The sequence below is a fragment of the Arabidopsis lyrata genome (assembly GCF_000004255.2).
Source record: "Arabidopsis lyrata subsp. lyrata unplaced genomic scaffold ARALYscaffold_3, whole genome shotgun sequence".
NCBI lineage: Eukaryota > Viridiplantae > Streptophyta > Magnoliopsida > Brassicales > Brassicaceae > Arabidopsis > Arabidopsis lyrata.
In genome coordinates this window covers 5,267,155-5,286,161 of record NW_003302553.1, presented here as the reverse complement: position 1 = coordinate 5,286,161, position 19,007 = coordinate 5,267,155, and the positions used below count along the sequence as shown (strand labels likewise).

At 40.1% G+C, this 19,007-nt stretch overlaps 3 protein-coding genes across 5 annotated transcripts; all 3 read left to right on the top strand.

The window, feature by feature from the left end:
* Positions 1-50: 50 nt before the first annotated feature.
* On the top strand, positions 51-6,705 carry LOC9321009 (ABC transporter C family member 7). 2 transcript variants are annotated; one of them, XM_002884897.2, is made up of 10 exons: positions 51-2,802; positions 2,874-2,960; positions 3,041-3,652; positions 3,753-3,917; positions 4,090-4,384; positions 4,482-5,002; positions 5,084-5,147; positions 5,236-5,475; positions 5,563-6,139; positions 6,532-6,705. In XM_002884897.2, exons 1-9 carry the CDS (start codon positions 445-447, stop codon positions 5,679-5,681), a joined length of 4,461 nt encoding a protein of 1,486 aa, XP_002884943.1. In that variant the 5' UTR covers positions 51-444; the 3' UTR covers positions 5,682-6,139; positions 6,532-6,705. The 2 variants fall into 2 exon arrangements, with proteins under 2 accessions (XP_002884943.1, XP_020889346.1); XM_021033687.1 differs by having other exon boundaries at positions 5,563-6,205.
* LOC9321008 (ABC transporter C family member 6) lies at positions 6,683-12,031 on the top strand. Of its 2 annotated transcripts, XM_002884896.2 has the most exons (9): positions 6,683-9,053; positions 9,163-9,249; positions 9,329-9,943; positions 10,039-10,203; positions 10,316-10,610; positions 10,705-11,225; positions 11,309-11,372; positions 11,457-11,696; positions 11,779-12,031. In XM_002884896.2, the coding sequence occupies exons 1-9, from the start codon at positions 6,765-6,767 to the stop codon at positions 11,892-11,894; spliced, it is 4,392 nt and encodes a 1,463-aa protein (XP_002884942.1). In that variant the 5' UTR covers positions 6,683-6,764; the 3' UTR covers positions 11,895-12,031. The 2 variants fall into 2 exon arrangements, with proteins under 2 accessions (XP_002884942.1, XP_020889347.1); XM_021033688.1 differs by lacking the exon at positions 11,779-12,031 and having other exon boundaries at positions 6,743-9,053; positions 11,461-11,683.
* Positions 12,032-13,028: 997 nt separating this feature from the next.
* Positions 13,029-18,953, top strand: LOC9321007 (ABC transporter C family member 3). Its single transcript, XM_002884895.2, has 8 exons — positions 13,029-15,904; positions 16,001-16,087; positions 16,183-16,830; positions 16,916-17,080; positions 17,195-17,704; positions 17,812-18,117; positions 18,214-18,517; positions 18,608-18,953. Exons 1-8 carry the CDS (start codon positions 13,484-13,486, stop codon positions 18,715-18,717), a joined length of 4,551 nt encoding a protein of 1,516 aa, XP_002884941.1. The 5' UTR covers positions 13,029-13,483; the 3' UTR covers positions 18,718-18,953.
* The last annotated feature ends 54 nt before the right edge of the window (positions 18,954-19,007 follow it).

Below are 19,007 nucleotides of genomic sequence, written 5' to 3'. Positions count from 1 at the left end.
CTAGGAAATGACAACAAGACTAGTCAGGATCCAGGATTGCTTGCTACAATCAATTAGAACTTCTACCTATTCTTCTGTAAGTGTCATCTGTTTCTGTTAAAACTTGTTGTAGAAAAAGTGGTATTTCATAACTACAGCGCCAAGTCTTTGTAGTGGGATTAGATAGGAGGGATATTTTCCACGAAATCGTCTGGGTCTTGTTGTTTTGTTGCGGAGAAATTTTAAAAAATACTCTCTGTTTCTGAGAAAATACACAAAAGTTTCTGCGAATGAGGGTTTAAGCGTTAAAAAAGCTTAAAGGGTGGACGTTGAGACGTCATGGAACTATAATTTATTCCCCACTCAAGAAATTTTCCTCGAAATAATATATCTATTGACGAGTTTTCTATATGTACTGTCGTCCATCGTGACAGACTTGAACATTATTCTCGTATCCATTGCCTAATGAAACAGAGTTATGCAATGGACAATCCTATCGATTTTTTCCTCCTTGAGTCCAATTACTTTCCAATGTTCTCCATTTTCTTTAATCTTCTTTTGTTGCTAGTTATGTTTGGTTCCTGTGTTTACAAGAAAAGGTTGGGTTGGGAAAATAGTGATAATGAGAGGTTTAAGGATATGTCTTTAACATACAATAAACTGGTCGTTATATGTTGTGAGACTTTGTTTGCCTTGAATTCTGTGTTGTCGCTGTTAAGTTGTTTCCACCTGCATACAAATGGTTGGGATGGCAGCGATCTGATGAGTCTCTTAGATCTTCTATTTACAGCCCTTTCTTGGGGTGCCATCACTTTCTACCTGCGTAGTCTATCCACCGATTCTCATGATCAAAAGTTTCCTTTCTTGCTTAGAGTCTGGTGGGTTTTGTATTTTATGTTTTCTTGCTACCGTCTTTTGGTAGACATTTCTCTATACAAGAAGCAAGAACTGGTGTCAGTTCACCTTTTATTGTCTGATGTAGTGGCCGTTAGCGTGGGGTTGTTTCTCTGCTATTCATGTTTGCAGAAGCAAGGAGAAGGTGAAAGGATCAACTTACTCGAAGAACCTCTCTTGAATGGAGGTGAATCTAGTGCGACTACTAGTGTGCAGTTGGATAAGGCCGAAGAGGATGCTGAGGTTGTTACACCTTTTTCGAACGCTGGGTTTCTAAGCCATGTGAGTTTCTCTTGGATGAGTCCTTTGATTGTCTTAGGAAACGAGAAAATCTTAGACAGCGAGGATGTTCCTCAAGTTGACAATAGTGACAGAGCTGAGAAACTATTTTGGATTTTTAGGAGTAAGCTTGAATGGGACGATGGTGAAAGAAGGATCACCACGTTTAAGCTTATTAAGGCACTCTTCTTTTCAGTGTGGCGAGATATTCTATTGTCAACTCTGTTTGCTTTTGTCTACACAGTGTCTTGCTACGTTGCACCGTATCTCATGGATACTTTTGTTCAGTACCTGAACGGTCAACGACAATATTCAAATGAAGGGGTTGTTTTAGTAACAACTTTTTTTGTTGCTAAGCTTGTAGAATGCCAAGCGCGGAGGAATTGGTATTTCAGGTTGCAGAAAGCTGGGATTGGAATGAGATCGGTCCTGGTTTCGATGATCTACGAAAAGGGCTTGACCCTCCCCTGTTATTCAAAGCAAGGACACACCAGTGGTGAGATCATAAATCTCATGACAGTAGATGCTGAGAGAATCAGTGCTTTTAGTTGGTATATGCATGATCCATGGATACTTGTCTTACAAATCAGTTTAGCGTTATTGATCTTGTACAGAAGCCTTGGGCTAGGATCAATTGCAGCTTTTGCTGCAACGTTTTTAGTTATGCTGGGAAATATTCCCTTGGCAAAGTTGGAAGAGAAGTTTCAGGGAAATTTAATGGAGTCTAAAGATAACAGGATGAAGAAAACATCGGAGGTCTTACTGAACATGAGGATTCTTAAACTTCAAGGATGGGAGATGAAGTTCCTTCATAAGATTCTTGACCTTAGACGCATTGAAGCAGGCTGGCTTAAAAAATTCGTGTACAACTCGGCTGCTATCAGCTCTGTTCTCTGGGCTGCACCTTCGTTCGTTTCCGCAACAGCTTTTGGCGCTTGTATGCTTCTGAAGATTCCTCTTGAATCGGGAAAGATAATAGCTGCTCTTGCAACTTTTCGGATTCTGCAAACTCCGATATACAAACTTCCTGATACAATCTCCATGATTGTTCAGACAAAGGTATCTCTTGATAGGATTGCATCTTTTCTTTGCCTTGAAGATTTGCAGCAAGATGGTGTGGAGAGACTTCCTAGTGGAAGTTCAAAAATGGATGTGGAAGTCAGCAATGGTGCTTTCTCTTGGGATGACTCTTCTCCCATCCCAACGCTGAGAGACATAAGTTTCAAAATCCCTCATGGGATGAACATCGCTATATGTGGTACTGTTGGTTCGGGGAAATCAAGCTTACTCTCGTCCATACTGGGTGAAGTATCCAAAATATCTGGAAATCTTAAGGTTTGTGGAAGAAAGGCATACATTGCACAGTCGCCTTGGATCCAGAGTGGCAAGGTTGAAGAGAACATTCTGTTTGGTAAGCCAATGCAAAGAGAATGGTACGAAAGGGTGCTTGAAGCGTGTTCTTTGAATAAGGACTTGGAGGTACTTCCGTTCCATGATCAGACGGTTATTGGAGAAAGGGGTATCAATCTAAGCGGTGGACAGAAGCAACGGATACAGATTGCACGTGCTCTTTACCAAGATGCAGATATTTATCTGTTTGATGACCCTTTTAGTGCAGTAGACGCTCATACTGGATCACATCTCTTCAAGGTAATAATCATTTTCATTTTTTCTATTATTTTGACTTGTATTACATAGACTCTTATCGTTTTCTGTAACAGGAAGTCCTGCTTGGGCTTCTGAGAAACAAGACAGTCGTATATGTCACTCATCAACTTGAATTCCTGCCTGAGGCTGATCTTATACTGGTTTGGGCTTCTTCGCTCTACCATCTTTCTAATGCATTATCTAGTTACATATTAATTATATCAGATAATCATTTTTGTAGGTCATGAAAGATGGGAGGATCACGCAAGCGGGAAAGTACAATGAAATTCTTGAATCAGGAACCGATTTCATGGAACTTGTAGGAGCTCACACTGATGCCTTAGCAGCAGTTGATTCATATGAAAAAGGATCTGCTTCAGCACAATCAACGACAAGCAAAGAAAGCAAAGTTTCCAACGATGAAGAAAAACAAGAGGAAGATTTGCCTAACCCGAAAGGACAACTAGTCCAAGAAGAAGAGAGGGAGAAAGGCAAAGTTGGGTTCAGTGTATACCAAAAGTACATGGCTCTGGCGTACGGAGGTGCACTTGTGCCTGTAATATTGGTTGTACAGATTCTCTTTCAGGTTCTAAACATCGGTAGCAACTACTGGATGGCTTGGGTAACTCCTGTTTCTAAGGATGTGAAACCTCCAGTGAGTGGCTCAACATTGATTATAGTTTATGTAGTTCTAGCTACTGCGAGCTCCTTATGTATACTTGTCAGAGCAATGCTGGCCGCCATGACTGGTTTCAAGATAGCTACTGAACTCTTCAATCAAATGCATTTCCGCATTTTTCGTGCCTCCATGTCATTCTTTGATGCCACCCCAATTGGCCGAATTTTGAATAGAGTAAGAACCATCTATGTTTACTTACTCATGTGTAATGACAATATCAAAACTGATCCTGCAAACTCCTTTTCTGATCACTGTGGTTTCAATCCTGATTTAGGCTTCTACAGACCAAAGTGCCGTGGATTTGAGATTACCAAGTCAATTTTCAAATCTTGCTATTACTGCTGTAAACATTTTGGGAATTATTGGAGTGATGGTACAGGTTGCTTGGCAGGTCCTTATCGTCTTCATCCCTGTCATCGTTGCATGCACCTGGTATCGGGTATTCTTCATAACACTGACAAACTGAGACTAAAGCCTAGCTTCATACTTTGGCTTGTAAATCTCATGGAATCACGATTAGATAATATAGGAGACTTAGTGCAATCATTGATATTACTCATACTAACTTTCTTGAACTTTAGTCTTGATATTGATTTAACGTATGTATGCAGCAATATTACATATCCGCGGCTCGGGAACTAGCAAGATTATCTGGAATAAGCAGATCGCCTCTGGTGCAGCATTTTTCTGAAACACTTTCAGGGATAACAACTATCAGGAGCTTTGATCAAGAACCAAGATTTCGCACTGACATCATGAGACTTAACGATTGTTATTCTCGGCTGAGGTTCCATTCCATTTCTGCAATGGAGTGGCTCTGCTTCCGTCTTGATCTCTTATCCACTGTGGCATTTGCACTTTCGCTAGTTATCTTAGTTTCTGTGCCTGAAGGAGTCATTAATCCAAGTAAGTCAGCGCTCTTTAGTCAGTGTTTTTGTTTTGGTTCAGATTCACAGCTAAAAATCTTCCGTGTCTTCTTTTTTGGTGTTCTGCTTCTTTAAAGGCTTTGCAGGATTGGCGGTTACATATGCACTCAATCTAAATAGCCTGCAAGCAACCTTAATATGGACGCTTTGTGATCTCGAGAACAAAATGATATCTGTGGAGAGAATGCTTCAATACATAAACATCCCCAGTGAACCACCTCTTGTGATTGAATCAACTCGGCCTGACAAAACGTGGCCATCTCGTGGGGAGATTACTATCTGTAATCTGCAAGTACGATATGGGCCACATCTGCCTATGGTGCTGCGTGGACTGACATGCACTTTTCCAGGAGGCCTGAAAACGGGAATCGTTGGAAGAACAGGATGTGGCAAATCCACTCTAATTCAAACTCTTTTTAGGATTGTGGAACCTACAGCCGGAGAAATCAGAGTTGACGGAATAAACATCTTGACCATTGGGCTGCATGACTTGCGTTCCAGACTAAGTATCATTCCTCAAGAACCAACCATGTTTGAAGGCACGGTTCGTAGTAACTTGGACCCTCTTGAGGAGTACGCTGATGACCAGATCTGGGAGGTTCGTTGGCTCTTGTTTCTATGTTCTTTTGCAGATAGCAAGAGTAATTTTCTCAAACGATTTTTGTTGCTCTGATTTCAGGCACTCGACAAGTGTCAACTTGGGGACGAAATAAGGAAGAAAGAACTAAAGCTAGATTCTCCTGGTTAGTATTAATAAAACTAGTGTTAAAAATGAGTCATGTTGAATCTCTTAAACATATCTGTACTTGGCCTGAGCGTTTTGTATTGCAGTAAGTGAGAATGGACAAAACTGGAGTGTTGGTCAGAGACAACTAGTGTGTCTGGGACGAGTCTTGCTAAAGAGAAGCAAAGTATTGGTGCTTGATGAAGCCACAGCATCTGTAGATACAGCGACTGATAATCTGATACAGGAGACACTGAGACAACATTTCTGGGACTGTACAGTGATAACAATCGCACACAGAATATCATCTGTTATAGACAGTGATATGGTCCTGCTCCTAGACCAAGGTAATGATCATACACTTTTTTTTTTTATTACCTCTATGCTATCAGAAGAAAGGCTTACATTAAGATTGGTTATATATCAAAATGCAGGGCTAATAGAAGAACACGATTCACCGGCGAGATTGCTGGAAGACAAGTCGTCGTCATTTTCAAAGCTTGTGGCAGAGTACACAGCGAGTTCGGATTCAAGATTCAAAAGAAGCTATTAGATTCAAAGATCTATGGGATTAATAATCTTGCCATGTTGTGTTTCTTCTAATCCAAAACAGAACTTAAATTTGTAAAAACATTACTGTTTGAGGAACGAATTTCTCAGTTTTCTAGATACTTTACAACACGTTTTGGTCTCTGTTACTCCAAGCTGTTAGTTATTGTTTCTTCTTTTTGACATTTTTTATAACGTTAAATATTCAATACTGTTGTTTCACTCTGAGAGAGAAAGAGAGAGACGACGACGATTCTGATAAAATTCTCCGGGGATAATCTCAGCCGTTAGGTTTGTGGGCTCGTCTCCGTTCAGCAATCTAGAGTACCGATCGTGTGTGACGCAGGCGGGATGTAACACTTGTCGGATTGGAGCCACAAATTTCTGGTGGAATCACGTGTCGCTCTTACCAATTTGTTCATCGTGTTGGGTCTCAGACAACTCTTAAAGATGATAAACCTGGTAATGATGAACAACAAGTTCCAACAACTCAAGAACAAGAGAAATCTTCACTGTAGTACAAAAATGGTATTTGATTTTTCCCTCAAAAAATTGTTTCCTCCGGGATTTGGTAGTTTTAATTGTATCAACAATCACTCTTATGGATTTCCCGATTTTAGTATCTCAGGGAACTTAGCAATGAAACTCCTTTCCAAACCACCACCTCCCATCTCTTAAGCTGATAATTAGATTCACCGTCTGATCGTGTTTATCAGAGACAGTAATCTGATTTCTGTGATCAAATTTACTTTCTACCACCAGTAACTAAGTATCATCTGTTTTTGCTCAAAAATGTGATTTTTCTCATCCAAATTTTGATGGATCTGCTTCTTTTCATCTGTCTATGTTTCCAGAATGGTCCTTTGTTTGCTTCGGTGGACTATCATACGGGAGTTTCTGCGAAGGTGGTCCAAGTCTTTAAACATTACAAAATTCATCATATGTGTTAGGTTGCTGCGTCATGGTATGTATATAATTTATTCTTGTGCTTGTCTTGGTCTTCTAAACTAGTATTATTTATTGACTCAGTAGCCTATATATATCTTGTCCTGAGACTGAACATTTTTGGTCAATACTCATTTTCCTGATGGAAAATCCTATCGATTTTCTCCTCTTCCAGCCCATCTACCTTTCTGTACTTTCGTTTTTCTTGAATCTGGTGTTGTTGCTAATTCTTTTTGGTTCATGGCTTTGCAAGAAGAGAGTAGCTTGTGAAGCTATCATGAATGAAGAGTTTAAACACATGTCTTTATCGTATAATAAACTGGTTCTTATTTGTTGTGTGTCATTATCTGTGTTTTATTCTGTGTTTTCGTTGCTAAGTTGCGTTCACTGGCATACAAATGGTTGGGCTTTCTTAGATCTTCTGTTGGCTGCCCTTACTTGGGGTACCATCTCTATTTACCTGTGTGGTCGATACACTACTTCTCGTGAGCAAAAATTACTATTTTTGCTTAGCGTATGGTGGGTTTTCTATTTCGTGGTTTCTTGCTACCGGCTTGTGGTAGAATTCGTTCTATACAAGAAGCAAGAAATGGTCTCAGTTCACATTGTAATTTCTGATTTGGTGGGCGTCTGCGCTGGCTTGTTTCTCTGTTGTTCGTGCTTGTGGAAGAAAGGAGAAGGTGAAAGGATCAACCCTCTCAAAGAACCACTTTTGACCAGAGCTGAATCTAGTGAGAATGAAGAGGCCACTGCACCTTTTTCAAAAGCTGGGATTCTAAGCCTCATGAGTTTCTCTTGGATGAGTCCTTTGATTACCTTAGGAAATGAGAAAATCATAGACAGCAAGGATGTTCCTCAAGTTGACCGGAGTGACAGAGCTGAGAGCCTATTTTGGATATTTAGGAGTAAGCTTCAATGGGACGATGGTGAAAGAAGGATCACCACATTTAAGCTAATCAAGGCTCTCTTCCTCTCAGTGTGGCGAGATTTTGTTTTGTCAGCTCTGTTTGCTTTTGTCTACACGGTGTCTTGCTACGTTGCACCATATCTCATGGATAATTTCGTTCAGTTCCTGAACGGTAACGGACAATATAAAAACCAAGGTTATGTGTTAGTAACAACTTTCTTAGTTGCTAAGCTTGTGGAATGTCAAACACGGAGGCAATGGTTCTTTAGGGGGGCAAAAGCTGGGCTTGGGATGAGATCGGTCCTGGTTTCTATGATCTACGAAAAGGGGTTGACCCTTCCATGTCATTCGAAGCAAGGACACACTAGTGGCGAGATTATAAACCTCATGGCAGTAGATGCTGACAGGATCGGTGCTTTTAGTTGGTTTATGCATGATCCATGGATACTTGTTTTACAAGTTAGTTTGGCCTTATGGATTTTGTACAAAAGCCTCGGATTGGGATCAATTGCAGCTTTTCCTGCAACAATTTTAGTTATGCTGGCAAATTATCCCTTTGCAAAGTTGGAAGAGAAGTTTCAGAGCAGTTTGATGAAGTCCAAAGACAACAGAATGAAGAAAACATCTGAGGTCTTACTGAACATGAAGATTCTCAAACTTCAGGGATGGGAGATGAAGTTTCTTTCTAAGATTCTTGAACTGAGACATATCGAAGCAGGCTGGCTAAAAAAATTTGTGTACAATTCGTCTGCTATCAGCTCTGTTTTGTGGACTGCACCTTCTTTCATATCTGCAACAGCTTTTGGCGCATGTTTATTGCTGAAGATTCCTCTTGAATCAGGGAAGATACTGGCGGCTCTTGCAACTTTCCGGATTCTGCAAGGCCCAATCTACAAACTTCCCGAAACAATCTCGATGATTGTTCAAACTAAGGTATCTCTTAACAGGATTGCATCTTTTCTCTGTCTAGATGATCTGCAGCAAGATGTTGTGGGTAGGCTTCCTAGTGGAAGTTCAGAAGTGGCTGTGGAAATCAGCAATGGTACTTTCTCCTGGGACGACTCTTCCCCAATCCCTACATTGAGAGACATGAATTTCAAAGTCTCTCAGGGTATGCATGTTGCTATTTGTGGTACTGTTGGCTCGGGGAAATCAAGCTTACTCTCATCCATACTGGGTGAAGTTCCCAAAATATCTGGAAATCTTAAAGTTTGTGGAAGAAAGGCATACATTGCACAATCACCTTGGATCCAAAGCGGCAAAGTCGAAGAGAACATTCTGTTTGGTAAGCCAATGGAAAGAGAGTGGTACGAGAGGGTGCTTGAAGCATGTTCTTTAAATAAAGACTTGGAGATACTTCCGTTCCATGACCAGACAGTTATTGGGGAAAGAGGTATCAACTTAAGTGGTGGGCAAAAGCAGCGTATACAAATTGCCCGTGCTCTCTACCAAAATGCAGATATTTACCTGTTTGATGACCCTTTTAGTGCAGTAGACGCTCATACCGGATCACATCTCTTTAAGGTATAAAGCTCCCTTTCTTCTGGTTATCTTGAAGTACATAAAAATCATACAATATACTTTATTCTGGCTTCTGATATTTGATACGATCTCTCATTGTTCTTTTAAATAGGAAGTTCTGCTGGGGGTTTTGAAACACAAGACAGTCATATATGTCACTCATCAAGTTGAATTCCTGCCTAAAGCTGATCTTATACTGGTTTGTGACTTATTCCTCTACTATCTTTCCGATGGTTTTTCTAATCACATGTTTATAGATTTAGAATTAAATTTTGTAGGTCATGAAAGATGGCAAGATAACACAAGCGGGGAAATACAATGAGATTCTCGATTCAGGAACAGATTTCATGGAACTTGTAGGGGCTCACACTGAAGCCTTAGCAACAATTGATTCATATGAAACAGGCTATGCTTCTGAAAAATCAACTACGAATAAAGAAAACGGAGTACTACATCACAAAGAAAAACAAGAGATTGATTCGGATAACAAGCCAAGCGGACAACTAGTTCAAGAAGAGGAAAGGGAGAAGGGAAAAGTTGGGTTCACTGTGTACAAAAAATACATGGCACTAGCATACGGAGGAGCAGTTATTCCTTTAATATTGGTGGTACAGGTTCTCTTTCAGCTTCTAAGCATTGGGAGCAACTATTGGATGACTTGGGTGACTCCTGTTTCCAAGGACGTGGAACCTCCAGTGAGCGGCTTCACATTGATTCTAGTCTATGTAGTTCTAGCGATCGCAAGCTCCTTCTGCATACTCATCAGAGCTTTGCTGGTTGCAATGACTGGTTTCAAGATTGCTACTGAACTCTTCACCCAAATGCATCTCCGCATTTTCCGTGCCTCCATGTCATTCTTTGATTCCACCCCAATGGGGAGAATTTTAAATAGAGTAAGTAACTCCACATGTTTGGTAAGTGACCATATTCAAAATAGATCCTACACGAATTCTGTTACCTGATTACTCTGTTTTCAATCTTGGTTTAGGCTTCTACAGACCAAAGTGTCGCAGATTTGAGATTACCCGGTCAATTTGCATATGTTGCTATCGCAGCTATTAACATTTTGGGGATTTTGGGAGTGATGGTACAGGTCGCTTGGCAGGTCCTTATTATCTTCATCCCTGTCGTCGCTGCATGTGCCTGGTACCGGGTAATTTTCATAATTCATGTCATTAATCAACGTTTAGCTTCTTACTTGTTAATATGGAACGTACTAATGTTTTTGTGGTTCTCACACCTGATAATTTAATCTATGGACGCAGCAATATTACATATCTGCAGCTCGAGAACTCGCAAGATTAGCTGGAATAAGCAGGTCTCCTATGGTACATCATTTTTCTGAAACACTTTCAGGGATAACAACTATCAGGAGTTTTGATCAAGAACCAAGATTCCGTGGTGACATCATGAGACTTAGTGATTGTTATTCACGGCTGAGGTTCCATTCGACCGGTGCAATGGAATGGCTCTGCTTCCGCCTTGAACTTTTATCCACTTTCGCATTCGCTTGTTCACTTGTTATCTTAGTTTCTGTCCCTGAGGGAGTCATTAATCCAAGTAAGTCACCACCCTTTTACTATTGATTTTGTTTTGGTTCAGCATTCACAACTAAAAATCTCCCACGTATTTCTTGGTATTCTGCTTCTAAAAGGCTTTGCAGGACTGGCGATTACATATGCACTCAGTCTAAATACTCTGCAATCCACTTTAATATGGACGCTTTGCGATCTCGAGAACAAAATGATATCTGTGGAGAGAATGCTTCAATACATAAACATCCCCAGTGAACCACCTCTTGTGATTGAATCAACTCGGCCTGAGAAATCATGGCCTTCTCGGGGAGAGATTACTATATGTAATCTGCAAGTACGATATGGGCCACATTTGCCCATGGTGCTGCATGGACTGACATGCACTTTTCCAGGAGGCCTGAAAACGGGAATCGTTGGAAGAACAGGATGTGGCAAATCCACTCTAATTCAAACCCTTTTTAGGATTGTGGAACCTGCAGCGGGAGAAATCAGGATAGATGGGATAAACATCTTGACCATTGGGCTGCATGACCTGCGTTCCAGACTAAGTATCATACCTCAAGATCCAACCATGTTTGAAGGCACGGTTCGTAGTAACTTGGACCCTCTTGAGGAATACACTGATGACCAAATCTGGGAGGTTCGTTGGCTCTTGTTTCTTTCGATGTTTCTGCAGATAGCCAAAGGAAGGTTCTAAGACGATTTTCTTTGTTCTCTTCTCAGGCACTCGACAATTGTCAACTTGGGGATGAAGTAAGGAAGAAAGAACTAAAGCTGGATTCCCCTGGTTAGTGTTAATAAAACTATTGTTGACAAGAGTCATCTCTAATATGTTTAACACATCTAATGAAAGGAATCTCTTATATTTTAGTTAGTGAGAATGGACAGAACTGGAGTGTTGGTCAGAGACAACTGGTATGCCTGGGACGAGTCTTGCTCAAGAGAAGCAAACTATTGGTTCTTGATGAAGCCACTGCTTCTATTGATACCGCTACTGATAATCTGATCCAGGAGACTCTGAGGCACCACTTTGCGGATTGTACAGTGATAACAATCGCACACAGAATATCTTCTGTTATAGACAGCGATATGGTCCTGCTCCTAGACCAAGGTCGTGACTTTGATTATGCACTTATGTTTACATTTTATAATCATAAGACTTGTATTAAATCTGTTTATGTATCCTATTGCAGGTCTTATCAAAGAACATGATTCACCGGCGAGATTGCTAGAAGACAGGTCGTCATTATTCTCAAAGCTTGTGGCGGAGTACACAACGAGTTCTGAATCCAAATCCAGAAGAAGCTGATAGAATCAAAGATCCATAAAAATGGGACCAAACAAGTTTGTTTATCGCCTTGCCTTTGTCGTGTTTCTATGTAATTTGTGATCAGACGTTTGTGCATGACTTTTTAAGATGATGAAACTTCCATGAAAGTGGCATAATTGAAGTGGCAAAAATAAAGTATGGACAAAGACTTGTCAAAAGAAAGGAAAAAGTAGACTTCGGACTTTAGAGTCCAGTAGCTATGACCACATACATGCACACAGGCTCCATCTCGTGGTAAACTAACGGCTTAAAGAATGATAACTTGATTATTAGAGTATGAATTTGAATGCTGACCATATTATTAAATTATAGTTATAAAAAGTAGTCTTATGAGATGATAATGATGTTGTGGGACAGCTATTGACAGATAAGATACAGAGACTTATCACTTCCTTGCAGCCCAATCCTCTATGAATCTTCTTGATTTTCTTCCCAAGAAATTTGTGCACTATGAGACAACTTCCCAAATATTCCAAAATTTATAATAGTTTATTTTTCCATTTACCAAAATATCTAAACCCAAAAAAAGTATGATAAGTTAGTTGTTGGGCTGTGCGTTGTGATTAATTATGTTAAAAATGTTTACATTTGTTAATGGTTTCACTTTCACCTTTGAAGAGGATTAAAATTTGTTTTTGTTTGATCTCACGACTAAATGATAGCATATACTACCGATAAAAATGTATGGTAAGGTTCGTCTACGTAGTGTATTAGTGTGTCGGATATTTAACAAAGAAAAAAAGAACATAGAAAAAAATAAAAAGTGACATAAAATGAAAATTGAAGCTTAATATGTACTAGTATCTTAAATTTAGAACCACAAGCTAAGAAGACAACTTTATTTAAAGGTAAATGGTACGTCATCAGACAGACATGGATCGTAGTTGAAAAGTCAGCAAGCACTTGCTTTCGAAAAAATGGCTCTATCCCCTATCTTTTCCAATGAGACTTGTGAATAAAGAATTTCTTTTATGAAAGTTTTAACAAATCGATTTTCTCTTCTTTTTTTTCCTTTTTACAATTGATAAATCGAATTAAACAGCTGCAAAATTCAAAATAGAAGTAAAAATAAATACATGAGTTCTATAGTACTATTAGCAGGTACCAACTTTATTTCCTTTTTTCTTCTTCAAAATTCGTATCAATATTTTGGCAACAAATCAGCTCATCTTAAGATAGGAAAAAAAAAAAACATGGATATTAAACGAATATCCTTTTTTTTTGGCTAAAAAACAGTAACCAAATTTGTTTTCTCAACATTTTAATAAATTGGAAATATAGATTGTCAAAGACCCGTGAAAGTGGTAAAAAACAAACGAAGCCAAAGTGCTCTGGTGGGGTTTGAGAGGAGAGGAACGGAGACTTGTCTCTTTCTTCTTCTTCTTCTTCTTCTTCTTCTTCCTCTTGGCTTCGTGAGCGTGCTCTCCAAGATATTCTGTCTACATCATCACTCCACTCTTCTATAAGTAGCCTCCTCCTCCAAAACTCGCCGCTACCAAATAATATTTTAATTACGAACCTTTTTCAAATCATTGGAAAACAGAGAGAAGAGAGAGAGCGATAAAGCCATGGACTTTCTCGGTTCCACGACGGGTACCGGTATGTTAGCAATGCTGTTCTCGTTTTCGGAATCTATTTTGCCTCCGGATTCTAGGTCTTTTCTTCTTAAACCTCTTTTCCTGAGATGGGTTTCTGGTTTCTTACACGCGGTTTTGTTGCTGGTCCTCTTTTGCTCATGGGTTCGTAAGAGAATTAGGGGAAATGGTGGTTATGATGTTACGGAGAGCTTAAAAGATAAGAGAGATTTTGGGTTTAAGTCGGCTCTCTTTTGTAGTTTAGCCCTGTCTCTGCTTAATCTTCTGTTGATGTCGTTGAGTGGTTTCTATTGGTACGAGAGTGGCTGGTCAGATAGTGACCAGCTAGTTTCTTCCCTTGGGTTTCTATTGGGAATGGTTTCTTGGGGGGTTTTGTCGATTTGTTTGCATCGCTGCAGGGATTTTGAGCATTTAAAGGCTCCCTTTTTACTTAGGCTATGGTTGGTTTTCTATCTCGCCGTCTCTTGCTACTCTCTTGTGGTAGATTTTGTGATGTACAAGAGACATGATACCGTACCTTTTCACCTTCTGGTGTTCGATATAGTCGCTTTTAGTGCTGCTGTGTTTCTCGGTTACGTGGCTTTCCTCAAGAAAGATAGAAGCAACAGTAATGGAGTTTTGGAAGAACCTCTATTGAACGGTGGTGATTCTCGTGTTGGTGGTGGTGGCGCTGTTGAGTTGAATAAAACCAATGGGAGTGATGAGGCTACTCCTTACTCGAGAGCTGGCATTCTCAGGCTTTTGACTTTCTCATGGATGAGTCCATTAATAGACCTTGGAAACAAGAAAATCATTGATCTAGAAGATGTTCCGCAGCTTCATGATACTGACAGCGTAATCGGGTTAGCTCCTAAGTTTAGGAGTATGCTTGAAGCATCAGATGGGGGCGAGAGAAGTGGCGTTACCACGTTCAAGCTTATAAAAGCGTTGTATTTTTCGGCTCAGTGGGAGATTCTAGTAACAGCCTTCTTTGCTTTCATCTACACGGTTGCATCATATGTTGGGCCAGCACTCATTGACACTTTCGTTCAATACCTTAATGGACGTAGACAGTACAACCACGAGGGATATGTGCTAGTCATTAGTTTCTTTGGTGCTAAGCTTGTGGAGTGCCTTTCACAGAGACATTGGTTCTTTAGGCTACAGAAGGTTGGTATTAGGATGAGATCAGTCTTGGTTGCAATGATATACGAAAAGGGTCTGACCCTTTCATGCCAGTCAAAACAAGGACGCACAAGTGGGGAGATTATCAATTTCATGACTGTGGATGCCGAGAGGATTGGTAATTTTAGTTGGTACATGCATGACCCCTGGATGGTCTTGTTACAAGTCGGTCTAGCTCTGTGGATCTTGTATAGAAATCTTGGTCTAGCATCAATAGCGGCTTTAATTGCTACCATTATAGTAATGCTTGTGAATTTTCCATTCGGGAGAATGCAAGAGAGGTTTCAGGAGAAGTTAATGGAAGCTAAGGATAGCCGGATGAAATCAACATCTGAGATCTTAAGAAACATGAGGATTCTCAAGCTTCAAGGATGGGAAATGAAGTTTCTCTCCAAGATTTTCGATCTTCGCAAATCTGAGGAAGGATGGCTGAAAAAGTATGTGTATAACTCGGCTGTTATTAGCTTTGTTTTCTGGGGGGCTCCTACTCTGGTGTCAGTCTCCACTTTTGGTGCTTGTATACTTCTTGGAATTCCCCTTGAATCAGGAAAGATACTCTCTGCACTTGCAACCTTCAGGATTCTACAAGAGCCGATCTACAATCTTCCTGACACTATCTCCATGATTGTGCAGACAAAAGTCTCTCTTGATAGACTTGCATCCTACCTTTGTCTGGATAATTTGCAGCCAGACATTGTAGAGAGGCTTCCTAAGGGAAGTTCAGAAGTGGCAATAGAAGTGATCAACAGCACTTTATCTTGGGATATCTCATCGCCTAACCCAACTCTAAAAGACATAAATTTCAAGGTCTTTCCTGGGATGAAGGTTGCAGTTTGTGGTACCGTCGGCTCTGGGAAATCGAGTTTACTTTCATCTTTACTAGGAGAAGTACCCAAGATATCTGGAAGTCTGAAGGTTTGTGGGACAAAAGCGTATGTTGCACAATCTCCTTGGATTCAGAGTGGTAAAATTGAGGATAACATCTTGTTTGGCAAACCTATGGAAAGAGAACGATATGACAAGGTGCTTGAAGCATGTTCTTTGAGTAAGGATCTGGAGATACTTTCATTCGGTGATCAGACCGTTATTGGAGAACGTGGCATCAATTTGAGTGGTGGACAAAAGCAAAGGATACAGATTGCACGTGCTCTCTACCAAGATGCGGATATCTATCTGTTCGATGATCCTTTTAGTGCTGTGGATGCACACACAGGGTCACATCTCTTTAAGGTACAATCTTCTGTCTTACCCATTATTGAGATTGTGGTTTATTCTTCTGTAAACAATCATGTATCAAATTGATTTTTATTCTCACACTTATTTCAGGAAGTTTTACTGGGGCTTTTGTGTTCCAAATCGGTTATATATGTAACTCATCAAGTTGAGTTCTTACCTGCTGCTGATCTTATACTGGTATGTGAATAGTTTATTGTCTTTTATCTTCCTATATAGTATATATTTTGTATCACTGAGAATATGAAATCATCCAAAATCTTCTTATGCCTCAGGTCATGAAAGATGGGAGAATTAGCCAAGCTGGAAGATACAGTGATATCCTCAACTCTGGAACTGATTTCATGGAGCTTATAGGTGCGCATCAGGAGGCTCTCGCAGTAGTTGATGCTGTTGATGCCAATTCTGTTTCTGAGAAATCAACTTTAGGCCAACAAAATGGTATTGTGAAAGATGATATCGGTTTCGAAGGGAAACAAGAAAGTCAAGATCTGAAGAATGATAAATTAGATTCTGGGGAGCCTCAAAGACAACTTGTTCAAGAGGAAGAGAGGGAGAAAGGTAGTGTCGCTTTGGATGTATACTGGAAATATATCACACTGGCATACGGAGGAGCTCTTGTGCCTTTCATATTGTTGGGGCAAATTCTCTTTCAGCTTCTACAGATTGGAAGCAACTACTGGATGGCTTGGGCTACTCCTGTTTCTGAGGATGTGCAAGCTCCTGTGAAACTTTCCACGTTAATGATTGTGTATGTGGCTTTGGCCTTTGGAAGTTCCCTCTGCATTCTTCTTAGAGCCACGCTTCTTGTCACCGCTGGTTACAAGACTGCTACTGAACTGTTTCATAAAATGCATCACTGCATTTTTCGTTCTCCGATGTCTTTCTTTGATTCCACTCCAAGTGGAAGAATCATGAGTAGAGTACGTTGCTGGCCACTATAGTTGTTTGAGGATTTCCATATATATCTATTTGGTAATCATTGTGTTCCATTTTTTCCTTGTATAGGCTTCTACCGACCAATCCGCAGTAGATTTGGAACTACCGTATCAATTTGGATCAGTTGCTATCACAGTCATTCAGCTTATTGGAATCATTGGAGTTATGTCTCAAGTTTCTTGGCTGGTTTTTCTCGTCTTCATCCCTGTGGTTGCTGCCTCCATATGGTATCAGGTATTTTCCAATAAGCTTTACAATTTAGTCTTCCATAAGAGTTGTTGATTCTGTCAAAGTATAGTTAAGTTTATTAAAGTGATGAAATTGTGACAAAAAGCTTCAACTTTGCAGCGGTATTACATAGCTGCAGCACGAGAACTTTCGCGATTAGTTGGAGTATGCAAAGCTCCTCTGATTCAGCATTTTTCTGAAACGATTTCAGGAGCGACAACCATTAGGAGTTTCAGCCAAGAATCTAGATTCCGTTCTGACAACATGAGGCTAAGTGATGGTTACTCTAGGCCCAAATTCTATACGGCTGGAGCAATGGAATGGCTTTGCTTTCGTCTTGATATGTTGTCATCACTTACATTTGTCTTTTCATTGGTTTTCTTGGTCTCCATACCTACTGGAGTGATTGATCCGAGTCTCGCGGGATTAGCCGTGACTTATGGACTCAGTTTGAATACACTGCAAGCTTGGTTGATTTGGACTCTCTGTAATCTTGAGAACAAAATCATATCGGTTGAGAGGATTCTTCAGTATGCAAGTGTTCCCAGTGAACCACCTCTTGTGATCGAATCGAACCGACCTGAGCAATCATGGCCTTCACGTGGTGAAGTTGAACTCCGTGATCTTCAGGTATCCATATCTATTATACCTTGCTCCTATCAAAATTTGTGATATAGAGCTCGCACTTGTTTTATTTTATATCTCAACCATTTGGCAAAATTTTGACACATTGTTAGGTTCAATATGCTCCACATATGCCTCTTGTGTTGCGAGGAATAACATGCACATTCAAAGGAGGTTTAAGAACAGGAATTGTTGGAAGGACAGGAAGCGGGAAATCGACTTTGATACAAACTCTTTTCCGCATTGTAGAACCTTCAGCTGGAGAAATCAGGATAGATGGAGTGAATATTTTGACCATTGGGTTGCATGACTTGCGTTTAAGACTAAGCATTATACCCCAAGATCCAACCATGTTTGAAGGAACAATGAGAAGTAACTTGGACCCTCTTGAAGAGTACACAGATGATCAAATCTGGGAGGTACGTCGGTTTAAATCTCTGAAAGTCGCACGTTCTTCTTTCTGTAACTAGTTTAAACAAAGTTGAGTCTTGAATAATGTTTGCGCTGTGTTTTAGGCTCTTGACAAGTGCCAACTAGGAGACGAGGTGAGGAAAAAGGAGCAAAAGCTCGACTCATCTGTGAGCGAGAATGGAGAGAATTGGAGTATGGGTCAGAGACAACTAGTGTGTCTCGGGAGAGTTCTTCTCAAGAGAAGCAAAATCTTGGTGCTTGATGAAGCAACTGCTTCTGTTGACACTGCAACTGACAATCTGATTCAGAAAACGTTAAGAGAACACTTCTCAGATTGTACAGTGATAACCATTGCACACAGGATATCTTCAGTTATTGACAGCGACATGGTTCTGCTTCTAAGCAATGGTTTGTCTGAAAAAAAAGAGTCAAATTCATTCTATTGAACATGTATGCATATGAATCATTGAGGAATGTCTTGTTTTGTTCTATTGGCAGGGATCATTGAGGAGTATGATACGCCAGTGAGACTACTGGAGGACAAGTCTTCATCTTTTTCTAAACTTGTGGCAGAGTACACCTCAAGATCTAGTTCCAGTTTCGAGTGAAGTAAAAACTTTGCTATTTTCCTGGTGATGATGACGATGAAGGAAAAATTAGGATGTCTGAATCTGGTTCAGCTGCAACACTAGCTGGATAATTGATTCACACAAGAAGAAACACTTATCATAGTTTTGTTAAAAGCTTTTGTTCTTAGTTTATAGCTTGTACTACTGTTTAACCCCTAATAACGATGATTCTACATCGCTAGTTTCAAATTAATGCAATAAAAGATGTTCAGAAACGTTTTCCCATTATTGATTTGATCAAAGAAAGAACCGACGCAACTGCTTCTTTG